Here is a 16258-nt window from a genome sequence, read left to right as displayed (position 1 = left end):
GATGCCTGTATGAAGATACTGAAAGCTTAATATAACTCGCAGGCACACTTTTATAAAAGCAGCCATGCTGTTGCACCTCTCTCTAACTCTCTCTTTAGTGTGTTTCCTGCATGCCCATATCTTTCAGTTCCAAAACATAAAGCATATGATTGTCAGTCAACGTTTTGGTACTATGGTTCTTGCTCTGTGACGTATTGTGCTGTTCCTCTTTTGTTTGAATGCATTGTCTAGATGACTTATGCAGGTTTAGTGGCACAATTGATCAAAAATTCCATATTCACTGCTCTTCAAACAGCCCAATAAATGTTGTAGCAATGCTTGATAATGGTTTTCAAGAAAACTTTTCTCCAATAGTTGAGGAATTGAATTGCATTTAATTGCACTGTCATGCATACACTTTCCATTGTGATCTGGCTTTATCCAGATTGAATTTCGTCACATTCGACAATGAGCTCCATGGAACCCAGACCGAGTTTGGTTGTGTTCAAGCATTAGTTATATCATTAGTAAGTAGAGCACTGCACGGGCCCGGGCCGACCCGAAAACCTGGGCCCGGCCCGGCCCACGGGCCGTCCGAAGCGTTTTCCGGCAGGCCCGGGCTGGGCTCGGTCTTGAAAGTGCGGGCCCGGGCCGGGTCCGGGCTTGAGGCTGCGGGCCGGTTCGGACTCGGGCGCACTCATAAGGCCTAAGTCGGGCCTTCGAGCACACACGAACGTTGCGCATTGCATGGTCTAAGGCATTCTGTGCCAAGCTGAAGTGACACGTGCAAAGAGCTGGCTCTTAGTAGAGCTTAGAAGGGTGAAACCTTTTATCTGGAATAGCATCCAGTATGGTGTGTAGCAGCCTGATTATATAATTATATTGTACATGGCGATTACGTTTCCGTAAGACATTAGAATATGAACGATTTGTATTTCATCCGCTTTTGGTGGCTGTTCACCATATATAACGTTAACGTTTTTTATCTTGCTGCAACAAATCATTAATCAAGAGACTTTAAAAAAATTGTGTAATTAATGTTTCCAACGTGAGTGTAGAAAGAGTGTAGAAAAGAGCATTGAAGAAGATGTTCCGGGTTCGCTTCTGTCCGCTTTTTCATGTTAGTTGTAAACTTCTTTTAAATAAATTTTGTTGCTATGTTTTATTTTCACTATACTGTTATTGTAATGACTTACTATGTGCCATATAGGCAACATTTCATTTATATTCCTTGGTATTACGTGCCAAAACCCCAATATGATTACGAGGCACGTCGTAGTGGGGACCGGATTTATTTCGACCACCTGGAGTTCTTAAACGTGCCCCTAAAGTACACGGTGTTCTTGCATTTCGCCCCCATCAAAATGCGGCCACCGTGGCCACGGGAATCGCACCCGCGTCCTAGGACTTAGCAGTGAAACAGCTTAACCGCTGAGCTACCACCGCGGGCAAAGCAACATTTCGATTCATGTAGACACTGGATTTTCCGTCCGATCGCCCGCTACAAAGCGCAAGGCATCATTAGTAATCATCATCAGCAACTAATATCCTCTAGCGGGCCCAGGTCCGGCATGGTCATGAACAGGCGCACCCTGGATAAGTTTAATGATGAACACCCGGGCCAGGCTCGGGCTGGGTTCGGTCATGTACGCCCAGGCCCGGGCTGGGCTTCATAAAGCGGGCCCGGGCCGAGAAATCAGACCCATGCAGTGCTCTATTAGTAAGTCCATAGCATGTGACAGATGTGTGAAAAAATATGTTGTAAAGAATGCTATAACCCCCCCCTCCCCTACACACACACACAGATACACCTTTGTTTATTAAGAAAATATTTCCCCAGTCTTCATGAACAAACAATTACCTATCGATTATCCGCAACTCTTGAGGTCTGCTTGGTGTCGTAACTAGAAATGTGATCTAAAAATACGAGTGCATTTGGATATTTCTGTTACCACATACAAAGCTTCATAAGTCTTTTTTTTTTTAACCGTTCTTTTATACACCAAGCTTAAGCACAGATGTCATCCAGATCACATTCCTAGACTCCAGGAGCTCAATCGTGTTGCACGTGTTGTGATTGTGTCAATCTTGGTCAGGCTCAATTGCAATTGAAAATGACTGTGTGACACTGGTGTATAATAAAAATTTGATGGAAAAACATGACTTAATTGCAACCAAAAATAAGGAGTAGGTTTCACTGAACAGGGCTCTATGTTGAAACTAATTGAACCTTGGAACCCTTGTGAAACATGTGCCATCTTAGTTTCGAAGACATGCTGCCCTGGATGTACAGGCCACCTTGGAATTGTTTAAAGCAGCTGTCTTGCAGCTACTCCACAGCTCTAAGGTGCAGTGTAACGATATTTAACCGACACTCTGTCATAGCCAAGCACCCTTCTTCGCAGTTGAACTGCAAAAAAGTGACACAAGGCTTTTCCCTTGTCCACGTTGCACTTGCTTGTGCCATAATGCTTGCATGTGTGCTTATTGAAACGTCTACGTCTAAATGACACAAAGTATGCGGTTTACGACCTGCAGATGACATCTAAAGAGAGAGGGTAAATAGTGCGTTGACAATGGTGGAACATGTGAATTCGTAGCTGCGCTTTTTCATCCCCGAGATCTGCACCTGAACCTGTCTATAGCTACTTTGCTGTTTCTTCTACTGATGAGTGAGATGGATTTCATCATTAACGGCGGTAGTTAACGCCTACGAGGAAATGGGCGTTCAGTCAACGAATGCATCGTGTGGCTGCTGATGCTACAGTCCACTTCTCGGACACGTTAGCGTGAGTCAAAAGAAAGGAAGCGGCGAACAGGCACGGGTCAGTGCATTACGCGAAGTGAGGCACCTCGCGCGTATGCAGCAGGTGATGTACACATTCGACGCAGCGTTCGTCACATATCGCTCGGAGGGCGAGCCGCGGAAACGAGGAAGCGAAGCTGCTGACGTCAAGCTACGCAGCGGAGCGCCGTGTAGACGCGTTTCGCATGAGAGAGACGTTTTAAAAATCCAGCAGGAGGTCTCCCCCCAAGGGAGAGTGGTGCCGCACAGATCGAGCGCACGTAGCGGCTCGGCCCAACCGCTACCCGTACTAAAACCATACAGGGGGTCGGATCGCGGTAGATGCGTGGAGCGTGCAGGTAGAAGCTTTTCCGAGCAGCTCTTCTTCTCAAGAATACGAAACGTTTAACTCACGTTATTCACCCTATAGGGCCATTCGATTGGCGCGCCGTCCGCGTCAGTTGTGGTGCGAGCAGACGACATCGATACGCTGCGGATAAGACTACGCACGTACGGTCGCTCTCCCGATTGGCCAACGCCAGCTGCAGGCCTCGCAGCGCTGCACGGTATTTGGCGAGAGAGAGGGGGGGCCGCGCGGTAAGAGAGAGCGAGAGGCGAGGAAGAAAAGCGCTCGCCGCGTGCGGCCGTCCACCAGTGCGTTGCGCATCTTCGGGCGGCAGCCGCACGTTTTCTGCGCAGAGTCCGCGCGTGCAGACGACGGAAGCTTAGTTTGGTGACGTGCAGAATGGCGGAAGAAGAGCTTTCCGAGAAGTTTGCGCGCCGGGAGGCGATCGAGAGGGGTGAGATCAAGGATCTGAAAGTGAGTGAAGGATTCAACCCTTACATCGAGTTTTCTCGCAAGGAGATCAAGGAGTACGAGAAGCACTTCAAGAAGTGAGTATTGCCAACCTAATGCTTGTCTTACGATGTATTTTCTCTATCTCTCTCTTTATTTATTATTATTATTATTTTTGCGTACCATTGCTGAAATATCGTATGGCGTCGTGAGCCTGCCTTTTGCGGAGAGTTGAGCACAGTGGAACGACAATCGTGCGCGACTTGGCGAGCACGTGCCGATGTCGGTATGGAGATATTCCATTTTCGTTTTACTTTCTGTTTCTACTGGACAGCACATTTATATACCGTGGTTTAAAGCACGCTGTCATTTTTTTATACATATAGCGTACCGGTCCCTGGCTGGCGAAGCGTTGTTTGAACCGCTGCTTGCTGACAACATTGCAATGCGTGAATGATATGGTTTCGTATGCAGTGCAAAGGAAGCAGGCTGACGTCCCTTATACAGTATACGTGGAATTGCAGGCGCACCTCTTGCTCGAGAGCTAATACGATCCGTTGGTATTATTATTATTATTATTATTATTATTATTATTATTATTATTATTATTATTATTATTATTATTATTATTATTATTATTATTATTATTATTATTATTATTATTATTATTATTATTTGTAGGTATGCGAACTAGGATCGAGATACCGCTGTGCGCCATTTGACAGCACATGTCACGGAGCTTGCGTGTCGTAAAGAGCAGGGCCGTCCGTTTCTCAAAGCGTTCGCGACATTTTGCTCCGAGCAACTCAGATATAGTGCTGAAGATTGGGCGAGCTAACGCTGCATTTTCAAATTCTTTGTCGCCCTGTAACAAGGTTGAAAATCCTATACAGAAAGCCGCAGTGCTATCCGTGATGCAACTTTTTCTGAGCTAGCAAAAGAAGGTAAGAAAGAAGGAAACTTTTTTTTTTTTCGGTCGGTCGGGGCAATGCGCGTCGATCGCCTCCGTTGAATGCGTCAACTCTCGCGTCGATGTTTCACACAAGGACGTGAAGAGAATTCACCATGAGGAAGAACGTCTTCGTGCAAAAAGAAAAGAACGACGGCCGTCCTGTCCACTGCTGTTACGGGTGTGTTCGCATGAGCCGAATAAAGGCACTGACCGTGTACGCGTAGGCGATCTTGTGAGTAAGCTGCTCCAAATGGAATAAAACGGCCGTGGCAAAGGGAGAATCGAGGCGCACCTTGGCATTGCGCTGTCTGTGTGCGTATCGCAGAACCCGAAGTCAGCGTTCAAATGCGACTGATTTTCGTAATTCGCTGTTATGGTTCCTCCATCTTTTTTTTTTTTTTCGTAACTTGAACTCCTCACTTTCACGGGAATAGCAGATGATTCTTCGGTGCGCTGGCGACAACTGAACTGTTTCTAGGAATTCGCGGCGTTGGTCGTTTCGTCACACCATGCACCCCGGTATCGCAGTAACTCCGAACCCAACACCTTCCCAGGCATGTCGGGTGAACTGTGCAAAGGTTCTGTTGATTATGTGGTGCAACGAAATATACATTACAATAAAGCTGCACTGATATTCAACGAAGCAATTGGACAGCAACCGCGAAAACAGTTGACAGAAGCTTAGCATTTCGTGCTCTTGTGTGCACTTATTGAAAATAATAATAATAATAACACTGCCCATTTGTAAAAAGTGCTCTCAACTAATGATCGGTTGTCTCGTTGCAAGAAAGAAAGCTATGAATGATATCATCCGACCAGTTCAGCAAGCAAAAGCGGCTGAAACTTCAAGCGTTCATATATTGCAACTGGGACACGAAAGTCACACCATCTCTGCCACGATGATGCAGTTCGTGTCTGCACTGCAGTGTCCAAACAGCGTAATAAAATATTTGTAATAGTAACAGTTATATTGCAATAGTAACGGTTATACAGCAAAGGCTGTTATGAGATCACAAGAACAGCCGATTTTGGTGGCGGTTGTCCGTAACCGCTATCGCGCACAATGAGAAAAAAATTGTGTATAGATTATAGATAGAATCGAGCGGGATTTGAAGCCAGGCCCTCTGCGTGAAAGTCGATTATTCTGCCGCAGAGCCACGCAGTTGCTTGAGCATCTCCTTCGCATAAAGACCTCATACAGGTCGGGCAAGGAACCACGTTAACGGATGTCGTGGTAGAAGAGTAAAAAACTTGAGGACGCCTTCAAGAGTCGAAGGCGATTGCGTAATCGGGCCCAGTGCGCATTGCCTTCTCAATTACTAGCCCAGCTTCTGTTCTCGGTGCATGCCTCAACCGTGCCGTAAGGAAACGAACGACTGTGCGCGTCACACTGGCCGTTTCAAACCGCCTACTGCAAGTACAGTGGTAAAGTTGTTAAGTGCCCACTACGCCATAATTCTTTCTTTTTGCGAAACAGGGAAGGGCCCACTACACGTCCGTAAGGCAACACGCGAATCTACGCAGCTGCTCACTTTGTTGGTGGTTTTCCAGCTGATGATAAAATATGTCTGAGCGCTTTGTAATGGGTGGGCCTTTAAAACACCCACTCGTTGCGCAATTCACACGTTTTGACGCCTGACGCGATTCTACGCTTCTGCCACGCAATATTGAATGCGTTAAGGAGACTCCTTCTCAGAAGCGGTGTCAAGCAATAGCATGGCTCTGTGGTAGAACGCCTGCTTGCCATGCAGACGGCTGGGTTCGATTCTCACTCGAGCCGAAGTTTCTTATTATTTACTTTATTTGCGTCTTTCTCGATTTTTCGGTCACGGACAAGATAATTTTTCGCTCACAACCAACGACGCCGACGCCGGAATTTCTGCGAAACTAGCTCTTTAACGCTGACTTCCAACTAGTCTTTATTTCGAAATTTTATTCTTTATTTTGAAATGAATCTTTATTTTTGAAATGAATCCACACCAACTTGCCCAAGCGTCAACCCTTGCAAACTACGGTTCAACCATACTTTGTGTATGTTCGTGCGTGCGTTTGTATGTGCACGTGTATATATACGCAAGCAAAACTGAAAAATTTCGGGGGGGGGGGGGGGTTCCCCTGCCTACGCCCCTGCAGGTGCCACAGGATGCGAATTGTGAAACGAGTGTGTGGTTTAAAGCTTCCCACACATTACAAAAGTCTAGGCCATAATTCTTCATCGTCTTCAGCTGCAGCATCAACAAAGCGCACATAATGCCTTGGACACGCGTACCTCGCTTCTCAGCAGAATTATTAATAATGACGTAGTGGGTGCCTTGCATCTGTAGTCGGCCCAAGAGAGTTTACAACGGGCTCCTTATATAGAAAGGCCGCTCCTCCAACGTTCGCTGTGACTGGCCTGGCGGTTTCTAAGAATCTTCTTTTTTTCTTTACTTTCGCAAGAATCGTTTGTTGTGGAAACGTTAAGTTAACCGAAGTTGAAAGCAACATTTTATTTTGGTTTTCCAATTAGTCGGTTTACCTTGTGCAGAACGCCTGCAAGTGACAGAGGTACCGAAATGCGTCCTCAATAGGCCTTCATCTCTACGCGGCTGCTGGCTGGCTGACTATATAAAAAAAGTTATGTAAAGGAAAGCGTTTACGACTTCACAAGACAAGTTACAGTTCTGCAATGTGATAAACGGCGGCATCCTAGGTAACAGCTCGTACGCATTAATTATATCGGGCGCGTTCTGCATGCTTTACTGAACATTACGGCGTGGTTTAAAGTGCCACGTGTTTCGTTTCGGCATTAGGTTAAATTGATATAATTACGATATATATGCCCCTTTTCTTTTGCATAGCTTGGAAGTGTTTCCAGAGTTAGAACTTAACTTTTATGTCATAAGCTACGCGTTGCACTTTCAACAACAATACAAAAACACTCGAGTCCTCGAACAAATATTGAGCCGTCATCATTCAACTTGATTTCAGTTTCTCTCTTAAAATGGTCCGATCGACAAATGTGCTCTTTGTTCGTTTAATATGATGTTGCTTTTGCATCCGGTTGTATATGAAGAGCGAAATTTTCAACCGAGCAATATTTCAAACGGGGATCGGCATTCACGTTGGATCTCGAGACTGTGAGAAAGCGTTTTTATGTGGACTCACGCTCTTGTATTTTAGAGAGTGATATCGGACACCGCCTCCTTGTCGTATGCGCCTCTCCAGTAGAATATCCCGATGTCCATATTAGGAGAGAAAAACTCGCCATAGAAGCCCTTCAATACTCAGCGTTATGTGCACTGGCCATTCGTCATCAGCACAATTTGGAAAGATATGGCATGACGCCAGATCCGCTCTGATCTGACCTAAATGATAAGCCGCCGCTGAGGTCAGTCATCTCTGACTCACTCACTCACTCACTCACTCACTCACTCACTCACTCACTCACTCACTCACTCACTCACTCACTCACTCACTCACTCACTCACTCACTCAGCTTTATGTATGTATCTATTTATTTATAACCCTTCTTATCGCACGCAAAAAAAAATATTGGTGTAAGTGCATCTAGATTCCAAGTGTTGAGATCCATTTCTTGTGGGTTTGTTATAGAGCAAAAAAGATACTGCGTGCCGTAGAACAGCGATCGATTGCTTGTTCAGGTATTGTAACGCTCTCTCGTCAACACGTTCGATTCTGCGTTTTGTTTGAACTGCGAAGTTTCATGTATTGCCGTGGTAATATTCTTGCAATCAATATAATAAAATGCACTAAAACAGCGATGCAAATTTCCCTTACATAAAACAAAAATAAAGAGGATGCTACCGATCACGGCGGCCTCTAGAGAAAAATGAAATTGAGCGATAATAAAAGGTTGAAGAAATTCAACTGAAATCAGCCGAGTTAGTTCAGTAAAATACACGTAACATGGATGCATTATATAGAAGGGGGATTTTTTTTTTGGGGGGGGGGGGGGGGGGGGGGGGGGGCTCGTTTTTTTGTTAGGCACAGTCAAAGGAATCCAACAGACAGTTAGGATCGATTGGATCGACCTTATATTCATTTCAATTTACGTCATAATTATTACACCACAATTATAAAGACAACACACAGTGCCCCCTATGCTTTCCTCGGCCAAATTGGGATTTATTCTGCACTTGGATGCGCGCATTTGGAGGCAACCTAAATCGAGTTTCCGTTTTCTCGCCCTTATTTTTTGTCAAAGCAAAATTTTATTCTTGATCCTTTAGTTGGCAGCTTCCCCGAAAGTGTGCCTCTATCCTAGCAATATAAAAGGGAGAGGGATTATGTTGCACGCAGGTTGCCTCAGGGACGGAGCGCGGCCGCTCTACATTCACGACGAATGAAACAGGTGGTAGTGCGAGGAATTCAGTGTACAGGTTGAAAGAATGAGCCTGCATGGTGGCACATATGTGTGTGCATTGTAACGGGCCGAACACAATCACTCGGCAGCAGGCCCGTAGCCAGGAATTTTTTTCGGGGCGGGGGGCACTTGCTGAAAGCCTTGACTATTTGAGAAAAACGCCTATTTTCATGATTTATTTTCGACAAAACGCCATGTGTCATCGAAATTTCGGGGGAGCTCGCCCCCCCCCCCCCCCCCCCCCCTGCTCGGCAGGAATCGACGAAATGCAGCTATCGTCCACTCGGGACATGCGCATTATTATTTTTTTTTTCAAAGTCATTTCACTCGTAGATGGCGTCAATTTTTGACTACTTACGTAAATGTCAGAAATTACAGCATAGGTAAAATTAGCAACACCAGGAATGTCCGAGCAAATTCGCTGTGGCGATTATATTATAGACTGCGCCTTTGAGACGGCACGAGGGAAGCGCATGCACAAACAGTTAACCCGAGCAGTTCATATCAGCTGTGACAGAGAAATGGGAAGCAAATGCTGAGGCGTCACAGGTATCCGAGTCGGCTTTGTCGGGTTTGTATCTGAGTCGGGATGAAAGGGTTTGTTCACACTTGTTTGAAAAACTGATGGCCGTGGTTGGGACCCCAACTAGAGTACTCCTTTAGTGAGGGCGCGTGCGTTTGTATGAGTGCGTGTATGAATGCAGAACAGAAAAGATCCAGAAAGGGGCGGGGGGTGTTGAACCCTCCCTGGTTACGCAATGGCGAGAGCCAATGCCCGTGCTCTCTCGATGAGCTCCCGTTGGATCTCGAGGTCTGAGCTCGACCGAGCTACCTCCTACCTATCCTCAATAGTTGGCTGATACCTATATGGTTTGATTCTTTGAACACTCCCATGCCGTGCATGTCGTCTATCATCTCCCTGCAAAGCCTACATTCTTTGCTGAAAGATTCTGCATTTGGCAAACATAGGTCCTCCTATCGAAACGTCGTCCAGCTTGTCTGAGGCCCTTTCTCTTGCGTTCAACCTATCCGCGTCTATCGCGTATAATTTAGGCGGCTACTTCTTTCTGGGTTGTCATAAATAAACCCGGATCGAGCTGTCTCCGTGTGCGTTTCAGATGAACACATGTTTTGTATGTGCCTGCAGCTCATACATGAGACGAGGCTGCGCAGTCGCACGTGTTTTGCTTCTCTTCTTTTTTTCATTCTTATTTTTTATTTATGGGGGGGGGGGGGTCAACTGTGGCTCTGCAAATGGCCTTCCAGCGCTCCTGTTATCGGGCGGATGTTTGCGAGGCCCTCATTCCTGAGCTGCGTGGGCTCACCATGTCTCGCAAATAAAGTCGTTGCTTCACACGACTGCGTCAACGAGCGACGGCTCTTTGTAGCGAGAAATGACCTTTGACTTGACCCGCGCTCCTGCATATGGCGCGCCATATTATAGGCACAGCCAGAGCGTGGGTGGGGGCTCAAACACCCGGCTTCCTCTGAAAATTTTCGCTTACTCTGTGTATAAAAAAGCGTACGCATACAAACATGTAGTACATAGAGAGGGGTAGCACCCCTCCCGAAATAAAATCCTGGCTACGCCCGCGATGTCGAGGACACTGGGCTTGACACAAAATAAGACTATGTCTGGTGGAAAAGGTTGTTGACAGCACGACGTCTGTTTAACCACGGAATAGGGTTTAATCTCGAAGGAAACTATACGGGGGAGTTCACGCCCAACCCGCCACAGAAACGGAAGCTGTCACGTCAGATTGCCTTGATCGCAGCAGAAACGGTTTGGTCGTATATACAGCCGTGAACGTTAAAGCTTTGTGTATTGAGGAAGGAAAGGAAATGCTTCATTTCGCGTAGCGGTGTAAACTGAATCACGTTAAAGAGCTATAGCTGCTTACTGAAGCGTTTTATGCTATGCGAACGAGGTCGAGCTTGCGCTGTAGAGACACCGCGCGACGTAACAAAAGTGACCCGGATAGAGCGAACGTGTTCAAAACTACCTGTATTAAACAACGGCCTGCCCAACCATAACCCGCCGTTTACGGTATCTTTTGGCGAAGGAACAGGCTCCGGAAATGAGGGGCTATTTTACCTTTGATCGTTAGATTAACGAGATAGTACCAAAAACGTGCATTTTGAGCAAGTTTAGTTGGCCAAATCCGGCACCTTAATATATATATATATATATATATATATATATATATATATATATATATATATATATATAAATTATTCATTATTCGAAAGCGGTATACAAGCCGGAAATAATCACGAGCATATATATATATATATATATATATATATGAATAATTGCTGCTGCAGTCGCCGTTCCCCGCGTCAGCTCGATGAAGCGGATTATTTAAGCAAACGACTCGGACTGCTTGTTCCCAAACAAAGAAGCCTTAAAGAAGGTTTCGTTTAAGACGACAAAGAAAAGCCTGAATTCGCGTGTCGTCTCACCCGTATAAATATCATTGCTCGGCTTACACGCTCTTTCTCCCCCACCGCCCTCCCCTTTTTTTCATTCTCTTCTGGAATCACTCGGTCTCCTTCCTCATCCGTTCTCAGAGCAGCCTCTCGGCGGCCTTGTGGGCAGAAACGTCACATATGACGTCATACAACCGTCGCACAGTTTGAATGAAAGTGAAGGGAACAACCGACGAGGACAACAAACGCGACGCTAATCGGTTTACGTTTCCCTGCTGTGTGCCTCTCTTCGTCCTCGTCGGTGTCTGCGCTGTTCCCCTGTGTTGAGCCGACAGGCCCAAGTGCACACTCTGTTCGACTCGAATGAAAGGCAAGGTTTCTGGCTGTAGCGTTGCATAAGTGTCGCCATTCGGCCAAGTGTCCGTAACCGGTGAGCTACGCAGTGTGGCTTCGCGGTTCTCACTATTTTGCCAGCATCACTATACTACCACAGCCAGGGTCGAGGGCGACGTGACGCTCTGCCAGTGACGTCGTTAGTGACATTTTTATTGAGGTCACGTGATCCCGAGAAGTTGAGGTGCAAACAGGCTTTCCCGTCATATGCACGCCGGCAAAATAATGTCTACAAATAAAGAGTGTATCTCTCTATATCTCTCAGCAACCCTATTGTCGGGAGCATGATACTTCCAACCAGACTGTTGCAAAAGCGACTATTTATGGTAATATTATCTGTCTGCAGCGTCTACGCTGAACTGCATAATGAGCTGCCGACTTTGTCACTCGAATTGCGCAAGGCACCGACAGGTTTTGCATACTCCAGAGGATGCCACGAAGGAAGGATGCAGTCATAGAAAGCCGAAAACGCACACGTAGAGGCGGTGAGAACAGACCTAAACAGATGTCGTACTTTTATTCTTTGGACATAAATATAGAGCACGAAAGGTGCGTTCGTGGCAGTCACGGGCACTTGTGTTCCGCCATCAATCTCCCCGACCAAGGCTTGCAACCACAAGTACACCTTTTCCTCCTTTCTTATTTAAGGGCAAAAAGAAATATTAAAGGAAAAGATAGAGAACGAAGAAAGTGGTGAAATTGGAGCAGAGCCGACCCGCCTTCACTCACAGATGTAGAGGGAGTACTGCGAGGGTAGAGCGGCTGTATTACTCTCGCCAGAGTTCCTTAACGCCGTGGGGGAGTAGTGGAGAGTTAGCCGCGGAACTTGCTCTTTCCTTGAAGGCAGAGTAAAAGAGGCCGCGAACTCTCTGCTACTCAGATAGAGTTCCCAATCCACGGAACTCCCGCCCCGACGTAGCGTGAACAGGGTCGGGAACTCCCTCCTAAGCAGACGGAGTACAAACTAGCGCTAGCTTCTGGCCGACGCCGCACAGCGATATATAACTGTCTCTTAACCATAATCCTCCGAGCGTAGACGCCACAGATGTCACTTTATTGTGCAAGTTAATAGGATAGCTTTCAGTAATGACAAAAGAAAATGTTTGTGATCGTAAACCTGTGGTTTCTGAAACGCCAACAGAGGCATGCTTGCCCCGCCACGGTGGTCTAGTGGTTATGGCGCTCGACTGCTGACCCGAAGGTCGCAGGATCAAATCCCGGCCGCGGCGGCTGCATTTTCGATGGAGGCGAAAATGTTTGAGGCCCGTGTACTTAGATTTAAGTGCACGTTAAAGAACCCCAGGTGGTCGAAATTTCCGGAGCCCTCCACTACGGCGTCTCTCATAATCATATCGTGGTTTTGGGACGTTAAACCCCAGATATTATTATTAACAGAGGCATGCTTCGAAGCCTCGAACATCGGCAACTTCTGACACATCGCCAACTTAGTTTACGACACACTAATTGCCACTGGAATAAGGTAGACACTAAAGCATTATTGCAATAAAAAAAAAGAGCCGCGAGAAAAAAAAAAAAAAAAAACGTTCGGCAGGAGGAATCGAACCTGCCACCATCACATTCACAGCCGAGGTCTCTACCACTACGCCACGCCCTTTTTTTTTTCTTTATTTCCGGTTGTACATCACACAAACGGGGACAACTGAATTATATTACAAGACACCACAAACATGTAGACACACATACCGTCAACCAGAATGCTGCGTTGGGGCGTGGCGTAGTGGTAGTGGCGTAGTAGTGGATGAAAGGTGCAGTACAAGACCACTACGCCACGCCCCAACGCAGCATTCTTGCCGTAAAAAGACTAGTCAAGACAGAGCTCACCGCTCGACTTCTTCTTTATGAGTCGCATACTGAAGATAGACGCGATCTTCCTTTTCAAATAAAATTCGCGTCTTCATAACACACAAAACAGCTGACGACCACGAATGACATTCAATAACCTGTATTTTCTCGCGCTATCGACAATACACCCGCACAGCGCCCGTGTCAGTGTACTGATTTGCATCTGAATCGATAAGTGCAACTACATACATAACCGATCGCCAAGCACCAAATTGAACGCGCAAGAAAGTATGCCATCGTGTTAGATCAACAGGGCGTACTGAATGACAAGTCTGTGTCTGTGAAGTGCCGGCGAGTGCGCCCGGCGGCTTTCGGTGGCTGCCGGGGTGCGTTTGCTGAAAGCGGCGTCGTAACGATGCCCATCGCTTCTTGTACGAACACCGTACGCAATAAAAAATGGTTCATTCAGGTTAACCGATACTAAAGCTCTACTGTACACTCATTTTTACACGTCGGAATCACCTATCCTTAAACCCAGAAGCGCTGACAGCGTGTACACACGGACTCGGCAGGTGCGCTAGGCCTACCTTCGCTGGGAGTCGTACGGGTCATATTGAGTGCGACCGATCTCGGCGCAAGTGGCTGACGAAGGTTGAAGAATGTGCATTTTATATTCGAAAGCTTTGAATGCATTAAAATGCAACCGAGGTTGAGCGAAAGTGCGAGAATCGAAAGAGATGCGCTTGCATTGTGGTGATGTTGACCGGCGTTGCTTTTCTGGCGTACGTGCCGCGCCTGCCGCGGCACCGCATGTCCGATCGGACGCGAGATCGTAACGTCGTAAAGTATTCATCAGCCAGCCCTGGTAAAAGATCGCCGCAAGTGTATTTGTAAGCGCCTGACTACAACTCTCAGACTTGGGCATGAGCGGCTGTACGGCATTGAGCCGATATCATAGAGTCCCAGCTGATATTTGGAGTTTACGAATTAAAACAGTGTTGAATATAATGCTGTTTTATAGTAAAAGGTCGATGTGCCAACAGTATCCCAATAGATCATTAGATATTTGCACGTGTTCCGTGTATATTTGCTGTGTAAATACGCACAGCAGAGCTGTTGCACTGGCACTGGAAGGGGGGCAAGACATCATGGATATATATACCGGTTACCGGGTGTACGGTTGGGTGCAGCGCCAGTAGTGCATATGTTCAGTGTTGCTGTGTTGTGTATGAATGAGTGTGCGGATGTGAGTTCTGTGTATGTGTGAGGTAAGCTTGAGGCATTTCAGCCATGTTCACTGTTACATTGTGGAAAACGTACGAAGGATTTTTTTCCCCTTTTTTTAAACGTTAGTCCTAGCAGCAAGAGTGATTCTACTCTTGGAGGGAGTTCATGCACTCTAGCCCAATCAGCATTGTAAAACTCTGCGAAGGAGTAGCGTAATTCCAGCCGAGAGTCTATGTACTCCATTTCAAAAGTGTGACTTTACCATGGCGAGGGAGCTTGCTCACTCTCGCTCAGCCAGAGTACCAGAACTCTGTCGAGAGAGCGTGCCTACTCTGTGCAGCAGAGAGTTCCCAGCACTCCTGAAAAGGGAGTGAAATATGGGACAAGCGTTTACTCTCGCAAAGAGAGTTGCTAGCACTCTCTTGCCGCTGTGAGTGTTGAGGAGTGCCGTTCCCCAAATAGCTCTCCGGTTACTCCCCCCTTATCCGAAAATATGACAGATGCTAGTGATACGCTATTTGCTGAAATTAAAAAGAGAAATTATTAGCGTACACTGTCGAGGCACTTCCGAAGGACTCGTTTCCCCGCATGCGGTCCAGCTTGCCACACTGCGGCGACCCTGATTCCTCTTGGTCTGCCGCCTCCGATGGAAGCCGGGCGCCGCATCCTTTCTTCTCCGTCTTCATTCGCCGACTGCTTCTCCCGTTAAATGCGCGCAGCATTGCGTAGGTTGCGTGCGAAGCGCGGCAACCTCTCCGTGGATGCCCCCTTTGCGACTCCTTCCTTCACCGAGCGCGCTTATTACGCGGGCAGACCGCATTCCGCCGACGTCATCCGCGCAGCAGACGCGCCCGCGTGTCCCCGTTATGAGAAGGATTCAAAGAATAGAGGTCTCTATTCTTGACGACGGAAAGCCGAACGCACAAACCGTTACTGTGCGAGACGAGCTGCCGCCACCACTGGCGGAATTGCTCGACACACGGAAGCCGCGAACAAAGGAGATTGCCGTTCGGAGTTGAGGATAGCGCGCTATACCCGATTGGTGGCTTGCGCACGCTTATGTAGGACGCGCGCTTTCGACGCGCAAGGTTTCCTAGTCAATCACCGAGCAGCATCGAGGGCGATGACGACGAAGAAGACAAGCTTGCGCAAGATTCACGTGCGGCATCTGTTGGTCGCCTTCTGCAAAATATCGGATTCTCGCTCCGAGTGCGTCACCTCAAATCGTCGAGGGAGCCGAGCACGATCGCGCCTTGTAATGCCGTGATCAGAATTACTCTTGGGAATACATAGCACGCTCATCTACACGTTATTCACGCAGCCGGACAGACACCTGAAACGAGTCTACCGCGGTAAACGGAATGTAGGTGAGTCACGGTAAAGCAGCTGAGACAGATGTATAGGGCCTGGAAGATCCAAACTACAGAACCTTGGCGACAGCGAGCGCGCAACGGGTGGCGACACGTGGAATCCGTATCCTTTCGGCAATCCTCATTGGAACTCATTCGAATCAAAGTCGATGCGCTT

At 47.2% G+C, this 16258-nt stretch overlaps 2 protein-coding genes across 3 annotated transcripts in view; both read left to right on the top strand.

Moving 5' to 3' along the window:
• LOC119389396 (EF-hand domain-containing protein D2 homolog) overlaps nucleotides 1-16258 on the top strand; it is a 254644-nt gene that overhangs the window by 205994 nt on the left and 32392 nt on the right.
• LOC119389393 (EF-hand domain-containing protein D2) overlaps nucleotides 3393-16258 on the top strand; it is a 45425-nt gene continuing 32559 nt past the window's right edge. For both annotated transcript variants that reach the window (XM_037656624.2, XM_037656623.2), the window contains exon 1: nucleotides 3393-3658. In XM_037656624.2, coding sequence (XP_037512552.1) covers nucleotides 3510-3658 — 149 coding nt within the window. In that variant the 5' untranslated portion in view covers nucleotides 3393-3509. The remainder of the gene's footprint in view (nucleotides 3659-16258) is intronic.

The sequence above is a fragment of the Rhipicephalus sanguineus genome, chromosome 4, assembly GCF_013339695.2.
Source record: "Rhipicephalus sanguineus isolate Rsan-2018 chromosome 4, BIME_Rsan_1.4, whole genome shotgun sequence".
Lineage (NCBI taxonomy): Eukaryota > Metazoa > Arthropoda > Arachnida > Ixodida > Ixodidae > Rhipicephalus > Rhipicephalus sanguineus.
This window is presented reverse-complemented; position numbering and strand designations above follow the sequence as displayed.